The sequence below is a fragment of the Amborella trichopoda genome, chromosome 5 (genome assembly GCF_054954075.1).
Source record: "Amborella trichopoda isolate Santa Cruz 75 chromosome 5, AtrichopodaSantaCruz75HAP2 v2.0, whole genome shotgun sequence".
In the NCBI taxonomy this organism is placed as follows: domain Eukaryota; kingdom Viridiplantae; phylum Streptophyta; class Magnoliopsida; order Amborellales; family Amborellaceae; genus Amborella; species Amborella trichopoda.
Genome location: NC_142340.1, coordinates 40,226,584 through 40,247,837, shown reverse-complemented (window position 1 = coordinate 40,247,837; position 21,254 = coordinate 40,226,584). Strand labels below are relative to the sequence as shown.

Genomic DNA, 21,254 nt, shown 5'->3' with positions numbered 1-21,254 from the left:
AAAAACATATTGCTTAAAAATTAGTTCAAATAAGGGGTTGTTTTCATCTTAAAAGATTGGGTATTGAGTAGAGGGTCCTCATAATTTAATTGAATTCATAGGTGCATAAGATGAAAAGGCCTTCATGTTGCTTATGGAAAATGGGGAGAAAAATGAATGGTTCAAGTTCAAAGAGATGCACATAGACAGACATAAGCACTATTAAGTGAGAAAAATCACGTCTCTGTGTTTTATGAATCTGAGAATGAAAACCCAACTGAAAACTGTCTTTGTGTTTTATGAATCTGAGGATGAAACCAAGTTAAAAAGATAGGGGAGAGAGAGGGGTAAGAGGAAGGCAAAGACGATAGAGAGCTAGGGTTTTCCATGAGAGAGAGAGATGAATACCATATAAGCATTCTTAATGCCTTAAAAACTAATTTTAATAGACAAAAATGGTCAATAAAATTTTATTATTTATTTTATTATGTATTCAAAATTTGTTGAATATAATTATAAAATGTTAACAAAATACAAATTTATATGATATTGAAGGTATAAAATATGACTTGTACTGTTTTTTTTGTTTGTACAGGTATGTTGTATGGAGATGATCCTTTGTACAGGTATGTTATATGGTAATGAAAGCACCGTAAAAATGTGGCGCCCAGTGTTCCTTCTATGTTTAACTTTATATATTTTTTTTGAACAATAACATAACACTTCTGTTAATGAGAGTAAGAGTACGAGTTATACAATAGAATAAAATTAAAAATCATTGGAAAGAGGTAACCCTTAAAGAAGTGGAATTAACTCCTCTTTTGACAAGAGAATCGACTTTTTTTAAGCCACATGGTAACAATGCTGGAGATTAACATTTGTAGCCAATAAAATATTCCAATCTCATGTAGCCCTTAATTTCCAAAGAATATTGGCTTCTCTTTTGCTCCAAGCGATAACATTTGCTGAATCTTTTTCTACAATCTTACCCCTTCCAATCTGTCTAAACTTTATATTTCTCCAAATTCTATAAATTTTAGAGTGATTCATTGCATAGAATCATATGCAGAAGTAGGAGACAGCAGGGGTTATGAGACATGTAATATTTGACATACCTAAATAGGCAGGGCCATGGATTGCAATGTATAGGTAAAGAGAGGGGCCTCTCAGCATGGTCTCACTATTTAACAAAGGATTTTTGACACCATAGCCTCCTTCAAGTGGTCTGTGATATAATTTAGATTATTCATGGCTCATTGCTGATTATAAAACAAGTCATAGAGAATAGTGAGCATCGTCTCATTTCAAGAGATTAATCATGATGAAATAACAATGGGATAGAGAGAGAGTTTTTATTCCTTAAATTTTGTGCGATTCAAAGAAGTCCCCCATTTGTCATAGCTTATACTCTCTACTCGTGATGTTTTTCCGTGTTTTTTTATTTTTTTTCTAAAAATACCCATGGTTCAGAATTGTAAGTTTCAAATCCGGTCTTTTATCTTTATCAAGCAATTGGTTCAGAACTTAGAGTTTTGAGCTGCTCATTCACAAAAGGCAAAAAAAAGAGACTCCAAGGTCCGAACTAGTTCACTTCCTTGCTTTTTTTTTTGGTAAAGATTGGTTCAGAACTTAAGGTTTCAAACCAGTTAGAATTTAAAGTTCATTTCCTTGGTTTAGAAAAACATTAGTTCAAAACTTGAAGTTTCCGACCGATCTCTATGCCAAACAACCAACCTAGTTTGGAATTATTTTGAGAAAATAGAAAAATAAAAAAAAGAGATATGAGCACAAAATATAAAATAAATTTTTTAAATATAACAAAAAAATTAAAGAATAGTTATGTAAGTTTCTCGTTATTTTTGTCCTTGATATTAAAACTAGTATATATATGTTGTTGAGTTTTCTCAACTTACATTGAATTCTTGATAACTCTTAGTTAATTTATAGGTTTATGTTAGGGTGACGTTCGTATAAGATTGATGCTTTAAACCAGTGTTTTAAAAAACGGCGAATCGAACCGGACTCGCCCTGTTCGACTCGAAAACACGCGTGCCCATGCCGGTTCTAACCGAAAATCGGGAACCGCCCGGTTCTAGAGTGGAACCGTCGGTTCCCATCCGGTTCAGCCCGGTTCTAGAGTGGAACCATCGGTTCCCATCCGGTTCAGCCCGGTTCTAGAGTGGAACGACCGGTTCCCAACCGGTTTAGCGCGATTCACACATGTAACACATGACACGCACGTGCAAGCGTGCCCCACGCATGCTCACACGCTCACACGCTCACACGTGTGAGCGTGCCCCATGCACACTCACACGTGTGTCCGAGCACACATGTGAGCGTGCCCCATGCACACTCACACGCGCACACGTGTGTCCAAACGCACATGCGAGGTTGCCCTAATATTTTTATATATATTTTATAATTCATATTGCATAGGTATTTATATACCAAATTTGAATACCCATCTTTCGATATGGGATAATTCCCAAACATCATTAAATGAAAACGAAATGTAAATATAGTCTATTAATCTGCAATTTATAATCATATGTAGTTAGATGGCTTGATGGTTATGATTTTGAATTTTTTACTTGAGGTTCCAAGGTCGAATCCCCTTGGGCACCTCCTTGGGCATGTGTTGCATTTGAATCTCCTTGGGCATGTGTTGCATTTTTATTATGTATATAGTGGTTGGTATAAATATTTTTGTTGTTTTCGAATCCCCTTGCGCATGTGTTGTATTTTTGTTGTATATATAGTGGTTGATATAAATATAAATATTTTTGTTGTGTATATAGTGGTTGGTATAAATATAAATATTTTCGTAAATAATATAAAAGACATAAAAAAATGGAAAATAAAAAAATTAATTTTTTATATAACCGTTAATTTTTGTTGTATATAGTGGTATAATTATTTTTGTAAATAATATGAAAGGTATAAAAAAAATAAAAATAAAAAGTTTATTCTATTCGAAATCTCCATCTTTCTACTAACAATCTCTTTTAATAAATTTATTATAGAAACCTAAAAAAATAAATTTTTGAAAAATTGAAGTGTTATTTCCAAAATTTGTATGTATTTTATTAATTTTTACATTGATAACCAAATCTTTTATTTTATTTATGAATTTTTACATTATAAATCATGTTATGTAATATTTTTCTTACAGTTGTCAGTAATACATTTTAAATTAGATAATATTATAAAATATTTTTAATTTGTTATTATTTGTCTAATGAAATAATTATAAAATATAAACTAATAATTATAATTTCAATATATAATATTATAATTAGTGAGGTTGTAATAATTTTGGATTATAGTTAGTTAGGCTGTAATAGTTTGGGTTTTTTTAGCGGGTTAGGGTTTTTCGCCAAAACGAGATTTTAATGGCCATTCTTTCATTGATTAGTCTACTCTTTATAATAGTCCATATATAATTATATATTTTATCCATGATAATTCTATGATTTTTCTTTTATGTGATGCAAATTTAATAGTTAAAATAAATTTATACAGGGAAAGAACATCTCAATATTCACAAATTGATAAAAAAATGAAAGTTAATTTTTTTGAAGCTTTAATCCGCCGATTCCCGATTCGGATCGCCGATTTATCGATCCAGATCGGTTTTTGAGGTGCCCGATCTGAGTCACCGATCCGTTTTTTAAACCATTGCTTTAAACAATTAAAGTCGCACTCTAAAATGATGTTAACAGATGTGGTTCAAGTGTTGGAAATCCCTTCGAAGGTCAGCAAATCTATTTTCATATCTATTATAAAATTTAGAGCTTAAAAAATAGCATAGATCCAACAAATTTACAAATATTAGAAAATTTTGAAAATAGACGGTCCAGATAACATATTCCAATATGTGCTACTTTCAAGACTTGAAATCATTTCTTTTTTACATCCATAAATCTTGAACCATTTGAAGTTTTTTTTAGCTATAAAACAACCTCTTTTTTTGAGGTGTGTCTTATTTCTATAGTATAAGGTTTAGACCAATATTTCAAAACCTAGAGTTTTTCGATTAGGATTGCCAATCTAACTGGGAATCAATCCCGAACCAAACTAGTTCCAAGGTGACATGAGTCCCCGCCGTGATTATATGTACGGGTGAACTATCCACCCCACTTCACCTACTTATTTGGGTTCTTAAAGACGGGTTTGCTCGTTATGTAAACTTTTTCCTGCATAGTGAAAGTCCTTTGAACTGCATAGTGTAAGAGCTTTTAGGGCAGCAATATCCGTTTAGTGTGAGAATATTTTTCGATGTCAAAAAATTATTTGGGAAATTTGCATAAAACCCCCAAAAAAAACTTTGTAAACAATTTAATTTTTTCTAGCAACTTTTTCAAAAAAAAAAAAAAAGCCCTAGTACAAAAAGTTCAATTTTTTTACAAAAATACCTTTCTTTTACCTAACAAATCATTTTCGCTGGAGAGACGTAACAAATCATTTTCGCTGGAGAGGGCGGTCCGACGTTTGGAAGAGGCGGTCCGACGTTTGGAAGAGGCGGTCCGACGATTATTTTGTCATTTTCCCTGAAAAGGGCGGTCCAAGGTTTGAAAGGGGCGGTCTGACGATTATTTTACTGGAATGGGCGGGTTTAGTGTTTCATTGTAGTGGTTCAACGATTATGCTATTGGAGAAATGGGCAGTTCGGTATTTTAAAATAGCGGAAGTGGAGGTAAAACATTTTAAAGGGGTAGTGATGCGTTTTAAAGTGGCGGTCCAACATTTTGAAGTGAGGAGTTTGACGTTATACAAGTGTTGTCCGACCTTTTTTTTTATTGGGATTCAAAAATGATTTGTTATATATGAAAATGATTGGTTATATACAGAAAGGGTATTTTCGTCTTTATTTATTTATTTATTTGTTTGCATTTTGTTAGGAATGGTTTTTTTGAGGTGGAGCTGTTAGGAAAGTTAGCTTAGGGTTAAATTGCTTAGAGAGCCCTATTTTGGAGGGCTTTATTGTAAATTTTCCAAAATACTTTCGTGTAAAAATATTTTCATACCAATTTATCTCTATACATCATTTCGCACCAATTAGCATCAAACATACAGAGTCAGAGCTCCCACGCTCCTCTCTTTTATCTCACCTGCGCAATTCTGTATTGGTCCATGTGAAGAGCGCCCTTGCCCTCTCTCTCTCTCTTCCCTTTTGTTGCTCTAGGCTTTTCCACTTCTCTCTGCGTTGAATATGACGATCGATGACGATAACTCAATCTACGTTGGTGGCATCCCTTACGATTCAACGGAAGAAAGCCTGCGCAGGGTCTTCGACCTATATGGTGCCGTTGTAGCCGTAAAGGTTCCTTACCCTAACCCTAACCCTAGTGCTCTCCCTCTCGACCTATTGATTCCATGGTCATTCTTAGTAATAATCATGTTTTTTCTCATTCTGTTTTAGTTCATAATTACTCTTTCTCTGTCTTCCGTTACCTGAATGCTTCTTTGACATATTTGCTCTCTGTTGCTGAATAAGTATTATGTTTTTTACAGTAATTCTTTCTCTATCTACTAATTCTTTCCCTGTCTATATTTTTATTTATTTGCTTTTTGAATGATACTCGGTACTGATATTCTGAGTTCTATGCTCTCTCTCTCTCTCTCTCTCTCTCTATTTTCCCTGTGCATTATAGGAACATTTTACTGATAGAAATGCTCCTTCCATTGTGAACTATGGATTGGCTCTCACATAAGTTCATTATCTTAAAATTCATGTTGAATTGTGGATGCAAAAAAGCTTATCAGTTTCCGGTAGTCCAAGCAACTACTGTTCCGTTTACTGATTATTAGGTACTATAGTTAGTTTTTTGTGTGTCCTGGTTTAAAAATTGGGGTGTCCTTATCTGATAAGAATGACCCTGCAATGTCCATTGCAAGTTACAACCCTGTGATGTTTTTAAATATTATGCATATGTCTACGTTCAAGGAAATAAAGCTAGGGTGCATCAATTCAACCATGAAATTAAGGGAGGTAAATTTACACAAAATTCTACTCTTCTATTATGGACTTGTGGGGATTATCTTCTTATCTTCAATTGATGCCTAGTTGTTCTTTTGGTGCACTTTTAAAATACGTCTGAGTAGTTGTGAAAGTTGCATTTGCAAAAAGAGGGGAGCTTGCTTGTCTCCCCTTTTTTGTTGATCTCAATATTACTGATTTATCCTTCAATGGGAAGAGTTCAGGGAATGATAGATATTACAATGTTGGCAATGTATTTTTTATCTTCAAATAAGTTAGGGATGAGCCACTGTTTGCTGTCAATGTTCTCCATCTTCTATGGATTCGTCTACTCTTATAGCTAGGGATATTAGTTTTGAGGATTTGCCAACTATTGGCATGTGAAGAAGCATACAAATGGAATGACCAACCTGCACTCATTGCAAACCTGTTGGCCATCCTTATCAGAATGGACATATTTGAAAATTTCATGGTAACTGACAACTTACAATAACGTCTTTTTTTGTAGCTGTTTACTTGCAACATACAATAGCTTCTCTAACTTCAAGCTCACTTATATGGAATTCGTCGAACTAAATCAATGGAATGGTGTTCTAACCTCACCAGATCTCATGGGTGAAATTCTTCCATCAAAGTCAGCCACTCTCGATGTTTTCAACAAATATAACTTATATAGGAAATTGTTCTTCTTTCCTGGTTCACAAGTCCTTTTTGGTACTATGAAAAATCCCATTCTTAGTCTTGGGTTGTTTGATTTGGTGCTGCCTAGGGGTGGCAATGGCCCAGCGCAGGTCCGGTTCGACCTGGATCCAGACCCAACTAGTATTTAACTCGGGTCCCTGGATTTGGACGCAGACTAGACCCATTGGGTCCAAAACTTGGACCAGGACCGGACTTGACCTAGTTCGGTTTGGTTTGGGTCCACGTCTCAAAAAAAAATTTTCTATAAAAAAATGGTTTTTATGCGGGCTAGCAGTCGTCCAACCAAGTTGGACGGTTGAGTTGTTGTGTTTGTGTGTGTGTGTGTTTATGTATGTTCGGGTCGGGTCTACTTGAACGGGAACCGAGGACTCGACGGAATCCGACTTGGATCTAGGGTTTTGAACCACCTACACCTGACCCACGAGTTCAAAACTTGGACCTAGACTTGGACTCAGATCGGGTCGACCTAGTCAGATTGCCACCACTGGTGCTGCCAATATTGTCACCAACTTCTTGCTACCTTCATCAGTTTGTGGGCCTTTTCTTTTTCCTTTTTGGTAAACAGGGAGTTTTTTTTTTTTTAAAATTATAAAATCAAATTACATATCTCTTAATTTGGCAAAGGATAGGGTTTTTGTATTAGTCCAAGTTTTTTTATTCCCCAAATTTAGGGGAATGGGGGTTTTTTTAGTGATTGTGCATTCACAACCTTGACCTGATGTCTTTTTCTAAAGGAACAAACATTGAATGATAAGGTCCTCCACTACTATTATTAGAAGGGCAGTGGCTTGGCGTGTTGGTTGCTTGATTGGATTGATTAAGAAGGTCTTAGCCATTGATTGTGCATTCACAACCTTTGACCCAAGGTCTTTCTTGAAATGAGCTAAAATTGCATTATGAGGTCCCTCTGCTACTATTGTTAAAAGGGGGGTGGTTGGGGCTGTTGGTTGGCTTGATTGGATTGATCAAGGAGGTATTTTCTTGGTCCTTTAACCATGGTAGAATGAGCCTAATATATGTAGAAGGCTAGGTTAGTTACATAGAGGGACAATCTCCTTAATGCTTGTGCTATTGCCTTTGTTCCGTCATCTTTTCTGGAAGCTAGAAGAGGGGGGTTGGGTTGAAGCAGTTATATTCAAGAGTCTTAGTGAGAGTTTGGAAAAGCTAGAGATGGTACCCAATATGTTTTCTGGTTCTTATTACATTCCATGATGCCAAGGTGGCATATGATGCAATCCTTTTATTTACGGGATTGTATACAGTGAGACCATTTACCTTCGATACAAGGAGGTCACAATTGCCCATAACCATTCGATGTAAAATCTGATAGCTTGGGAAATGCAACCACCCAATTCACATCCAATGGTCAAGATTGATTGTAACGACCTTGTACCAAAGGTAAGTGGTCTCATTATATACTCTCCCTTTATTACACTATCTTTATCTTGAGAATTTTTTTTTTGCTTTTGTTTTTGTTTTTTATGTTTTTCCTGTTATTGATGTATTCCAATGCAGTCAGTGAAGACTTGCATTGTTGGAAAAGGAACTGGTTCTAAAATTTTCAGTTCCATTTCTTCTCACTGTTGCTCTCTATGTGCAGATAATAAATGACCGGGAAGTTGGAGGTAAATGCTATGGATTTGTCACTTTTACGAATCCAAGATCTGCTATTGATGCTATCAATGATATGAATGGCAGGGTATGCCTTTGCATCACCTCTTTTTGGCTGTCGGCGAGTTTTTTGTTGTTTACTCTTATATATGCTACTGTTTTAGTGTATATCTGATGTAGATTATGGATTTATTGCGTAATTTATAACCTTTTGACATGTAAAGCTCTCAATCAGACTATTGGTGGAAGACCTGTGAGAGTAAATGAAGTGAGGAGCAGAAATAGGCCCAATTTTCACCGTGAAAATTTTAACAGAGATATTGGAAGGGACATAGATTGGGACAGAGACAGGGATAGAGACCGGGATCAGGATCATGATAGAGATCGGTATAGGGACAGAAACAATGGCAGACTGCGTGAGCAGGATAGAGAACGAGAGAGAGATTATGATCGTGGCCATGATTATAATCGCATGAAGGATAATTCCCTTGACCGTGATAGAGAGAAAGATCATGATCTCGATGGCAATCGAACCCATGACCGAGATTGGGACAGTGAGCATGGTCTTGATTGGGACCAGGATAGGGACATTGAAAGGAACATTGTCAAAAGAGATACTGAAAGAAACAAAGATCATGATAGGAACAGAGATAAGGACAAAGATAAAGAGCATCGGCCAAAGAATCGACTTGGGTGAGTATCGCTGCTATTCGCATTGAAGTTTTTGTACTTGTTTCAGTCTATACTATTTTCTTATTATAAATCTGGGCATATGTTTATTTCTCTGCTAGTACAACACCTGGAGGGTCTATAAAATCAAGATGAGAAATAAACTAAATTAAAATATCCCAGCCTCAAAACATAGGCCTAACCTGGATGTGGTTGTCCAAATGAACTTATTATTGACTTCGGTAGAATTCTCCTTTATGTTTTGGAACGATGAGCAAGATATGCCATTGCACAAGCAAGGGCTTCTGTTTGTCATCATATTCCTTTGCCATTGCTCATATGAGTTCAGTTGTGAATAGTGAACCATGAAAAGTTTGTTGTTTCTGTTTTCCCTTGAGTTCCCTATTTCCTAGTGTATGCCTTGTGTTTAGACTTGGTGCAACTTGACAATACTGCCATGATTTGATTGCAAGTTTCTTATGGATCTTGTTCTTGATGCTACGGATCTTGTTCTTGATTGGTTGCATCACTCTTGTGACCGAACTAGAAGTTCCAGCTCTTGACTTAATTTTTTTTCTGTTTCTACAGTAGCTATATATTTCCTTGGATTGTTAGTTCGTAATAGCATGGTCTTTGGCAATATAGACTCTTGGTTCTTGTCTGACTTTAAAAGATGTATTCAGGCTGGTATAAAGTATCAGAAAGCTTCTACTCCTTGTGAAAGGTAGTTATTAGAGGTGGTTTTTGTGGCTTGACTTGGTTCAAAGCCTTATACTTGAGTACTTGCTTGATGGGGGGCTTGCATTCTCGTCCATCACAAATTCACAATGGTACTAGTCTGCAGTCTCTAGAACTTCTCATAGGCTGGGCTGCACATGCTTTTGAGTCCTGAGGAGTGCCTTCATTGTCCTATAGGGTTATTAAATTACTCTCTGATTATGTAAGGGGGTAGCTTCAATTTTTTAGAATTTTATAGAGCTGGTTCTTCCAAATGTGGGAGACTTAGGAAGATAATGGGACTGGTCTAAGTTTATTGGGTGCTGTGTTGCTACTTTATAAGACACCAGTGCCTTCTGCTAAAAAAGTGATCTGGTGTTTGTCTCACAATGCATGAGGCCTGTTGTACTGAATGGAAATCATTGGCAGTTGAAGGATAATTTTCGTATCTGATGGCATTCTCTTGATTTTCATGTGCTATCACTGCTTCCGTTGCACTCGCTACTAACAGTGTGCAGCATGTTATTCTTCTTGTAGAGGTGTACCATAGAAGTCAATTGCTAGAAAAGTGATCTGGTGGTTGCTGTGTTGCAATGCATGTGGACTGTTTTACCAATGGAAATCATTGGCAATTGTAGGATAATTTTCATATCTGATGGCATTCTCTTGATTTTCATGTGCTGTCATTGCTGCAATTGCACTCGCTATTAACAGTGAGGTGGACCATAGAAGTCATTGAGATTCACCTTTCATCTCCTTGGCACACCTCAGTTGCTTTGTTTTTTACATGTTATCATTTTTATAAATTGTATTAAATTGCAGTTATCAACTTATTGACCCAAAAAAATGATTTATTGTTGCAGTCATATTTCGTAATATGCCCTTCTGTTCAGACTAGAAGACTTATAGTGTCATATACAATGACTAGGCTTTTTCTGTTGCAAGGAATGTGGTATCCATGGGATAGAGATACAAAAGTGACTCTTTTTTTTCCACCATTGCTGTGGTCATGCAGGGGAATGCTATTACCCCTTAAATTAGTATGTGTAATAACTCTAATAGTCATGAAACAATCTTGTATAATGGATTGTAATAGCCTTGTAACAGTCTTGTATAGTGGGCTTTAAAAACCATGTAATAGTCTTGCATAGTGCGCTATAAAAGAAAGCCATGTAACAATCTTGTGTAATGGGCTATAACAGCCATTTTACAGTTTTGCATAATGGGAACAACCATGTAACAATCATGCATAATGGCCTGTAACTCCCATAGAGATCCATATGTATATAAGGCACATTGCCCCACAATTTGACTAGAGTGAAAGGACATCTATAATTTCTTTATCACATGCTTGAGTTTACTTTCTTTCTTTTCTCTCTCAATTTGAACATGTTATCAGAGCAGAGATTTAAACCCTAGGATATCTAGTATTTTTGGTGACCCTAGAATCATCATTTTTCTTCCTAACTAGGCTTGAAGTTGTGGTGTATCAGCAACCTCATATTTCTAGCACGATCATCTCACTTTCTTTTACCAATAAGAAAGCTTTCATCCCAACTTCCTTTCTTTTTCAGCAACCTCATATTTCCCGCAACATCATATTTCTGGCAATCTCATATTTCCAGCGGCCTCATATTTCCAGCGATCTTACATTTCCATCAACCTCACATTTGAAACTATGGAATTAGTACCTTGAAAAAAGAAAAAAAAAAACCTTAGGGTTTCATGTTTTGGGAGTTAACCTTAGGGTTCTAGTTCAAGGGAGAAGGAAAATGTATTAAGCACAATATTTCCTCGGGATCAGTCAATCTAACCATACAGGATTGATGATTACTATAGTTTATCTAGATGGAACAAAATACTTAAACTAGTCCCAATTTGCCAAAATGTTCATGGGAAGCCGGATGGAAGTGGGTTATATAACAGGGAAAGTGAGAACAAGGTTTCAAAAATGGTAGGCGGCCGGCCTGGTGCTTAGCGCCCAATGCCCAGGCAGGCGTCCAAAACCTTGGGCCACTTGTGGTACAATTTTTATAAAGATACATGCATATATTTGCTGTCCAAATGCACATATATGCATATATTTATGTCAAATTTGTAATTAATTTGCATTTGAAAATATTGTAACATGCTTTTTATACACAAACATATGACATATCACGTGTTGAGAATAAACTTGTTCAACATTTCAAAATTTTAATGAGAAAAAAACGGTTAGGAAACTTTTTCAATCCACAAAAAATACTTTCGATTCTCATAAAATGCTTTCGATCTAAGAAATAGGTATAACAAAGAGATTGAGGTTGTTTTTTAACTTTGGGAGATTAAAAATAACCCCCATAACATATTTATACTATCTTGAGGGTCAAAATAATCCCTTTTTCCCTTTGAGGCAATTAAAAAATACGAATAAGGGCCCACGGCCCTGGACGCCCTCCCAGAATGGACTGCTTAGGCCCTGCGGGTGTGGTGTTTAGGATCTTGGGCGCCTAGGCGCCGAGTGGTCTGTTTTTTGAATCCTTGAGTGAGAGAGCCTCCCATAGATGATCCATCCCATGATGAATGGGAAAGTGAGAACTTGACAGTAATGGCATGGCTCCTTCATTCCATGTAGCCAAGTATCAGCAGGGGGTTGCTATTTTCTAAGATTACAAACGATATATGGGAGGCAATAGCCAAGACATACGAGGAGATGATATGGCTAGGATTTACTAATTGCATCGTGAAATAGCGAATTTGCAACAAAAGAAAAAATGACTGTGGAAGAGTACTTTAGGATATTAAGGCATAAGTGGAAAGAATTAGACCACTATCAGCTTATTCATCCCATCGTTGATGACGTTAAGAACCATGCTGAACAACGAAGGATCTTTGAGTTCTTACTAGACCTACATACTGACTTTGAACTTCAGAGAATAAAAGTTCTAGGCAAGGACAAATTGCCCTCTCTTGAATTCATTTATATTTATGTAAGAGGGGAGGCTAGTGGAAAGGCTATTGCAGAAGTACAAAACTCAAGCATCCATTTTGAACGATCAGCCTTTACAATAAGCTTCAAGCAAGGAAAAGCAGGTACAAAAGGACCAAATTGTGCCCCACTCTCTCCTATCGAAAAGGAGAAACTCAAATGCTCCCATTGTGGTAAGAGATACCCTTGAGAGCATTATTGGGACTTGCATCCACACTTGCCACCGAAACCAAGGAATGCAAGTGCCCATATTGTATTGAGTGAGCGGGAGGAAACCTTAGCCACACAATGCAATGAACCTGATCCAAGAGATCAGGCCATCACAAATTTACACCACCAATCGACTGCTCTCAATGCTTCACTCAGCTCCTAGACACCGGTAAAGCAGCTAGGTAGATTTGCAACTGCAAACCATGCCTCGAACTCCACCTCTTCTACACCCTAGATCATTGATTCAAGGGTTATTGACCACATGATTGGTAAGAAAGTTGGTTTCTTTTCTTTTTCTCTTGCTTTTAGCGAAGTTAAACTTGCTGATGGATCCATGACCAACCATTGCCTCTGGGAGTGGTACTTACAAACTTTGATCATCCTTGTCCTTGCTCTTTGTAATACATGTGCCTTATTTCTTTTCAATCTTCTTGTTGTTAGCAACTTGACAAAAAAAAGTAAACTGCAGTGTCAAATTTTACGCCTAACGTTGTGTTTTGCAAGACCTGAAAATGAGAAAGACGATTGATGGTGGTTGTGAAGAAAATGGGTTGTACCTGTTCAACACAGGATGCACTTCTACTGCTCTCTGCACTGAGTCTTGTAGTCATAAGCAACTCCTCTTATAGCACATCTGCTTAGGCCACATGAAAATAACAATTCTAAGCCATTCCATCTTGTTCATTCTGATGTTTGGGGGTCTGCTCTAGTGATTTCTGTTTTTGATATCAGTATTTTTTTATCTCGTTCATTGATGACTACTCTTGTTATACTTGGATCTATCTTATGAAAAGCAGAGATGAAGTACCTTCAATAGTAAAATATTTCATAAAATGGGTTTTGACCTAGTTTGAGTCTCAAATTTTTTTTTCTTGTTCTGATAACACACCAAAGTATTTATCCTGTTAAAAAATTGTTTTCTTGAACATGGTATAGAAACTCAAATATTGTTCTCCTACACACCACAACGGAATGGTGTGGCAAAATGCAAATATAGACACTGGTTAGAAGTAGTGAGAGGCATCTTAATAGGAATGAAGGTTACTAAGCCATATTGGGATGAAACAGTTCTTACTACTGGCTATATGAACAATAGAATGCCTTCCTCTTTTTTGTGGTGCTTATCCTTTCAAACTTCTCCTTGATGCACTTCCTTTGTTTTCTCTTCCACCCAATGTTTTAAAAAATGGTCCGCCGAGCGCCTAGGCGCCCTGGACCAAAAATCCGCCCGCCTAGACCCAGCCGGCCCTGCACAGGCAGATGTACCTGGGCGGGCACCCAGGCGGATGTACTTGGGAGGGCTAGGCGTTTTTTGTTTTTTTTAAATTACGGGGCGCCCGAGGTTCTAGGCGCCCGCTTAGGCGTTGGGCGCCAGGCAGGCCGCCTAGGGGCCGCCTAGCGTTTTTTGAAACCTTGCTTCCACCAAAAAGCCTTTGGTTGTGTCGGCTTTGTGCATACCCAAGGGCCATCTAGGAATAAACTAGGACCTCAATCTGCTAGAGGTGTGTTCCTATGATACTTGAACTCTCAGAAAGGATACAAGTGTTACTGTCCAGAAACTAAAAGAAAATATCTCAAAGGATGTTATGTGTTTTGAGAATATACCCCTTTTTCTTCCGAAAGAGATTCAATATCCACTAGGCCACCTGACAATCCTATTCTTCTGCCAATAATCATAAATAGCTCCAGTAATCCAACCAAGGAACATGTGGAATCTATTGAGAAACAATTGAAAGTGTACACCCAGAAATAGAAGCAGGGAAATTCCAATGGAAACAATCAAACCCCAACTCGTTGACTCGTCAGGTACTTCTCCTTTTACCCCTATTTCTTCACAATTGAATTTACCTACTGCTGTAAGAAAAGAAAAAAGGACTTGTACTTCTCATCCAATCAGTAAGTTTGTTTCTTATGATTCACTTTTACCTTCCTTTTATTCATACCTTTGCTCCACTTCCTGTGTTCCTATTCCTACCAAAGTTGCGGATGCATTAGCTCGTCCACCATGGAAGCAGCCACGATTGAGGAAATGATTGCCTTAGAGAAGCCGCAAACTTGGGATATCATTGATTGGTCGTAAAGACATGTTGTTGGATGCAGGTGGGTGAATACCCTGAAGCACAAACCAGATGGTTCGATTGAGAGATATAACGACCATTTGGTCGCTAAGGGTTTTACATAGTTATATGGGGTTGAATATGAAGAGACTTTTGCTCCTGTAGCAAAATTGAATTAGTACAAGTTCTTTTATCTATTGCAGTAAATATGAAATGGCCACTCCACCAGTTAGACGTGAAGAATGCTTTTCTTCATGGGGATCTGTAAGAGGAAGTGTATATGGCATTACCACTTAGGTTTTATCCTTAGAGGGAGAAAGGGAAGGTCTGTAAATTTGAGAACAGCTATATATGGATTGAAACAATCACCTCGGGCTTGGTTCAAAACAAATTTCAATATGGCAGCGGATTTCGGAGAAGTGCTTCAAATCATTTGGTATTTGTTAAAAGAGATTCTTGATCTGCCACAATAGTAATAGTGTATGTGCATCATATAGTGCTCACAGGAAATAATGATCATGAGATCAAAAAATGAGAGATTTCTTGTGGGCTGTTTTTGGCATCAAGTATCTTGGTCCATTGAAATACTTCCTTAGAATAGAGGTGGCTAGGTCTAAATAAGGAATATTTTTTCTCAAAGAAAGTCTACTATTGATCTTCTCAATGACACGTGAATGCTTGGAGCCAAACTGGCAAAACCTTCTATTGAGGTTATCCAAAGATTGTATGATCAACAGCCAGAGCCTTAGAGTAATCCTGGTGCATATTAGAGATTAGTGAGTAGACTCATTTATTTGACTGTCACACGGCTAGACATTACATATGTTGTAAGTGTGACAAGTCAGTTCATTAAGCGGCATCCTCCCATCACTTAGATGTTGTTTATCTCATTTTACGGTACTTGAAATCTGCTCCAGGGGTGAGGGCTACTTTATACCAGCCATGGTGACCTTGACGTGCAAGGTTTTTGCGATGCAGATTGGGCTGGGTGTTCTCTTGATCAACGATCCGTCAGTAGCTACTTTATGACAGTGGGTGGTAATTTAGTCACCTGGAAGAGTAAGTAGTGTTATAGCTCAATCTTCAGCAGAAGCCGAGTATTGAGCAAAGGCAAGTGCTACATGTGAAATAATTTGGCTCCATTCTCTTCTTCAAAAGATGGGGGTTAATGTATTAGCTCCTATTCCTCTACATTGTGATAATAAAGTGGCAATCTATATTGCTTTAAATCCTGTATTTCATGAAAGAACCAAGTATATTAAAATTGGCTGTAACGTTATTAGTGAAAAGGTCATTGCAAAAACAGTATGTACTCCATTTGTTTGATTTGAGAGTCATTTGGCAGACATACTTACTAGGTCCTCAAATTGAGTTCGACTAAATGATACTTTGGACAAATTGGGCATCTATGATATATATTCTCCAGCTTGAGGGGGAGTGTGGTGATTGTAATAGTCTTGTATAATGGGTTGTAACAGCCATGCACCAGTCTTGAATAATGGGCTATAACAGCCATGTAACAGTCTTCCATAATGGGATTTAAAAATCATGTAACAATCTTGCATAATGGTCTGTAACAGCCTTGTAACAGTCTTGCATAATGGGTTATAATAACCACGTATCTGTCATGCATAATATGTTGTAACTCCTATAGGGATTTGTGTTTATATATGGCACATTGCCCCATGATTCGAATAGAGAGGAAAGACATCTATACTTTCTTTATCTTGTGCTTGAGTTTACTCTCGCTTTTCTCTCAATCTTAGCAATATCTACTGATAGGATTCCTGCAAAGTTTATGCATTAGGTTGAATAGGGTTTTGGGTTGTGACAGTAGCTTGGTTTGGTCATAAACTGTCTTCTTGCCCTTTTTATGGATGGTAACATGCATGTCATTGGAACAAATCTTGTTGGATTGTCCTAGATCACTTGATAAATTTTTCTTTCTTCAAATAAACTAGAATAGAATATTAAGGTTTCATTGTTATCTATTTGATGTTTATTGCAGCCATTTCACATATTGCATGTATCTTGCATCTAAAATTTTTAGTTTTAATACATGCTGGATAATGTTCCATGCTTCTGATAGTGATCTATCAAAGTAAGAATATTTTAATTGTTTTCATTAGTTCACTCAAGGATCTCATTTGGAATCCAATTTTCTTTGACTCGAATTTGAGTTGTTAGTTTTAGTTTTATTTATTTTAAGAGTACATAGGTAATAACTTTTGTTAGTCCTCCTTGGTTTCTGTTAGCAGTTTTGATGAGCGCCCAATGAGGGAGAGGGAGCTGTCATCAAACTCGAGCGATTACCAAGACCAGGTAAATAAACATCACATTTGACGATAGGGACTTATTTGAGTGGTATTGATGTTCTCCTCATTGATGAGGATGACTCCCATTTGCATTCATTAGCATTTCCCCTGTTGTATTCAGGTGAAGGAGGAATTAGATGGAGCCATTAAAAGGCACAATGAGCTTCAGAGGGAGGTATGTGTGGTTTATGTAGATTCTTTGAGTAAACGCTTTAAAGATGATGCTGATGTATCTAATGTATTATTGATATTATGCTATTACTTTATGGAAAATTGTTTCATGCTGGCTGGATCGCATTTCTACAATATGCGGTCCCAAGGTATAAAGCATCCATCTTAAAGATGGATGCACATAGGTGGTCCATCTAAAAACAATTGAAACTAACGGTCCAAATATTTTTTTAATTGAATTATTATTTCTAATTTTCAAATTTATTTATTTTTTCATATTCATGATCTCCATGTTAGAGATTACATTTCCTTAAAAATTAAGTCCAAAAATCCATTTCAAAAATAGATTTTTAAGAGGTTACTCATTTCTACATGGACTCATAGAAACTGTGTCCTTACCTTATTTCAAGAGTGTTATTAATAGTATGCTATTACTTTATTTTATGAACATTGAGCTAATTCCTACTTGTTATGTGGTTATTTAACTTTAGCATATGAGTTATAGAAGACTGCAGAGATCTCGTAAATGTGATGGTTGGGGTGCTTCTTGTGTTATCCATTAGGTCATGTTTGATATGTGTCAAAATACATCGGTGAAAGTATTTTCATGTGAAGAAACTATCTCATGTGATTAGTCGCAATGCATTTTTTTCACACTAATTGGCAGCCAATTGATGTGAAAAAACTCCCCCACCTAATCACTTGAGGGAGTTTTTTCACATGAAGATACTTTCATGGAAGTATTTTTCATGCGTACCTAATGTGCCGTACTTAATTTGCAGGGAAGATAAGCTGCATGAATTTGGGTCTGTGTTTGTTAGTTTGAAAAGGGAAAGTTTATTGTGCGTTGGCCAACTTATGAGTGCTTTCAGGTTTCCATGGATTTAGGATATGAATCACATCCTAGATCACAGCAATTTGCCACTTTGGATCCATGCATTTGGAGCTTCAAAAAATGGTGCAGATTATGATCTGTGAAGAATTGAATGGTCAAAAGAAAAGTTTAAATATATTATTTTGAGGGTTCAAATTTTGTGATCGTGGTTGTTGGAGATTAGCGACCTGTTAAAATATTGGATCTGATATGCATCTCTAAGATTGATTTTGGAAGGCAGGCACATTTTAAGAGGTGCATCAGCTGACGCTCTAAAACCCTACATTTTTCAAAATGAAAAACTTCTATATTATTTATTGGAAGGTTTAGTGCATCGATAGCTATGTTCTTGTTAGAGACAGGTCGACGTTCTTTTTAGTGCTTTTTTTTGAGGGAATAGGTTCTTGTCATTAGGAACGGGCTTAAGGCTAAGTGGTTAATTTGGCAGGCGCTACAACGTGATGTCTTGAGTTCTATTCTTACCATGCGTAAAGTTCATTTTCCATGCTGAACGACCCCTTATCCCCCCAAAGAAAAAAAAAAAAATAAGATGGTTCTTTTCATTACTGTTGTATTCTGGTCTATATTCTTTGAAATTTGTGATGCATAAGGGCATTTATCTACTTTAAAAATTGGAACTGTCTTTTAAGTCTTCACTTACTTCAGTTGAACAATTTGGCTTGAACCTCTATTTGAAACGGAAGGAAGAATAAAATAAAAAGAAAAAAAACAGCACTTCTTGGGCTTCTTCAGGTGAACCCAATGCGCATATAGAGCAAACAATCTGCCAGGCGCTTTTTTTTGTTTTCCTTTACTCTGGCCATTTGCATTGGAAGCTGTAGGGATGAGAATCGTCGTAGGTTATTCTTATGTCCAATTTGTTAGGGAGTTTATAAATGGGCAGTATATTGTGTCTTGTATGTAACCAATTTCTTTAGGTATAAATTGCAATGTGATGCCATCTTTTTGGGGTAAGATGGGGAGAGGTCCCCTACCATTTTCATTCACTAATAGTATTAAAAATTTGTTAGACTTAGTTAAAGAAGAAATCCTTTGCAAGGGACAGCTAGATGCACCATCGTCAAGCAACTAAAGCAAAATGTTATGAGGTTTTGAACTCCAAATTTTTGCCATTCAGATTGACCCCTTTCAGCAGGTGCAGCTGCAAGTTCAGTCTACCTGTGTCAATAGCCACACAGCTGATTGTTCCCATGTTCATCTAGTACCAGTTTGGATGTGAATTAATTTGCTAAGTTACACTTATTAATAAAGTTAAAATACCTTATAGATTGTTCTAGTATTTACTGACAATAAGAAGAACAAGTATTTTTGTCTTGGGCCATGTCTTAGGGAACAATGCTTCTCTATGCTTCATGTAAGTTGAACTTTAGTATAGTAAGGACTAAGGACAATAGATTTTTCTATCTTTTAGATTTTTTCAATGGGTTTCTTCTATCTTTTATCTGGTTTTTCCTACATCAATTAAGTAATGGGAACTTGTCTGATTGTAAATAATTCATCAGATCGATCAGATGGAAGAGAAATTCGAGGAAAAGCAGCAGCTTGTTTTAGAACTACAAAAGAATACCCAGGTTTGAAGGCTCTCTTCAAAACAGAATATCTCTTGCATCCTTGTGCTAGTTTGATATATTCTGTATATGATGGCTTGTTCTCAGAAAGAATAAGTACTGAGATTCGTTTTTATAATATGGTTTTGCCTGACTTCATCTGATTTGATGATGCTCTTCATTCTCATCCTTTTTTTTTTTTTAATGTGCATCCACTTGATTCATTGGGGAATACAGAAACTTGAAGAGTCACTGGCAGCCACAAAAATGCTCAAATTGCATCGCCAGGCTCAATTAACCAAGGTTAAGTTGCAATGTTTTCTTGTCAACTTTAGGAAGACAATATATTGTCTGAATAAGTTGACTCCATTTTATGTATTGATAATGTCATCCTAAATGACAATGATTTATGTATTCTCTCTCTCTCTCTCTGTGCGCGCTTGGTCCCTCTTGTTGTAGTTGTGAGGGCACAAGGATCTACAGCTATGATCTTCTGCTTGAATGCTAGCTTATCAACCATCCAAAATAAGCAATAAATTAGTTCTTTTCATTTTCTCTTTTTCCTCAAATAATTAACATGTTGTGAAACTTGGTGGACTAAGTAATGTTTCTGCAAATTGGGCAGATGCAAAGGTGTTTCCTGCAAGTTAGGGGCTGCACTGAAAAGCTCAAATGCTATGAACAGGAACTCCAGGTCACTTTTTTCATTTTAGCACCCTTTCCTTGGTTATTATTTCATATTTTTGAAAGGTTTAGAGCTCTGCTTCATAGGAGTATTTGTATGCGACTGAGCAGACCCTTGTGGATGCGGATATGGTTGATGTTAATGATGGAGAAAACATGGAGTTCTGATAAGATATTCCGTTTGTTGATGGCCTGGCTTAAGTGCCTTGAAGGTAAAACAGTGAATGTGGCTAAATATACCGTTCAATGTGGCTTGTTATGGAGTTTATGAGTTTAATGTTGTGGATTTCAGTATCTCTCTCTCTCCAAAAAAAGATATTGATGGTTATGGATTTTTTGATCTATGTTTGTGGCCAGAACGCAAACATAGATCTAATGCTTCTTAGGCACTCTATGCACCTTTGGAATTCTCTGAAAAAGCCGTTGGAGTGCCGTTGGTACCATGGACAGGAATCAGATCAGCGTGCACAAGCCTTGGGGATTATAGATCCACAGGCTTTTAGTGTTAACTTGGGCCCCCTTTGGGGGCAGGTAAGGTGGTTTCTTTGAGGGACAAGGAACCCTTGACCTCCCTCATTTGCTGAGTTTGCAGCTCTGCCAGCCATTTAGATTTGTAACTATGAAAACTTTTTGAGTTTTGGGACAATATTCGTATGTTAATATAGATTTTTGTTTCTTATCTTTAATTTTTGGGACTTGATACTGAATAAGATTTGATTCTTGGAATTTTGGAATGATTGATTTCTAAG

At 36.8% G+C, this 21,254-nt stretch overlaps 1 protein-coding gene across 8 annotated transcripts; it reads left to right on the top strand.

The window, feature by feature from the left end:
* Positions 1 to 5,107: 5,107 nt before the first annotated feature.
* On the top strand, positions 5,108 to 21,231 carry LOC18425030 (RNA-binding (RRM/RBD/RNP motifs) family protein). 8 transcript variants are annotated; one of them, XM_088867886.1, is made up of 10 exons: positions 5,108 to 5,302; positions 8,262 to 8,360; positions 8,508 to 8,965; positions 17,152 to 17,215; positions 17,330 to 17,383; positions 19,777 to 19,845; positions 20,059 to 20,124; positions 20,447 to 20,515; positions 20,617 to 20,717; positions 20,863 to 21,231. In XM_088867886.1, the coding sequence occupies exons 1-9, from the start codon at positions 5,192 to 5,194 to the stop codon at positions 20,671 to 20,673; spliced, it is 1,047 nt and encodes a 348-aa protein (XP_088724012.1). In that variant the 5' UTR covers positions 5,108 to 5,191; the 3' UTR covers positions 20,674 to 20,717; positions 20,863 to 21,231. The 8 variants fall into 8 exon arrangements, with proteins under 8 accessions (XP_088724012.1, XP_011629210.1, XP_011629212.1 ...); XM_011630908.3 differs by having other exon boundaries at positions 20,593 to 20,717; XM_011630910.3 differs by having other exon boundaries at positions 17,149 to 17,215.
* The last annotated feature ends 23 nt before the right edge of the window (positions 21,232 to 21,254 follow it).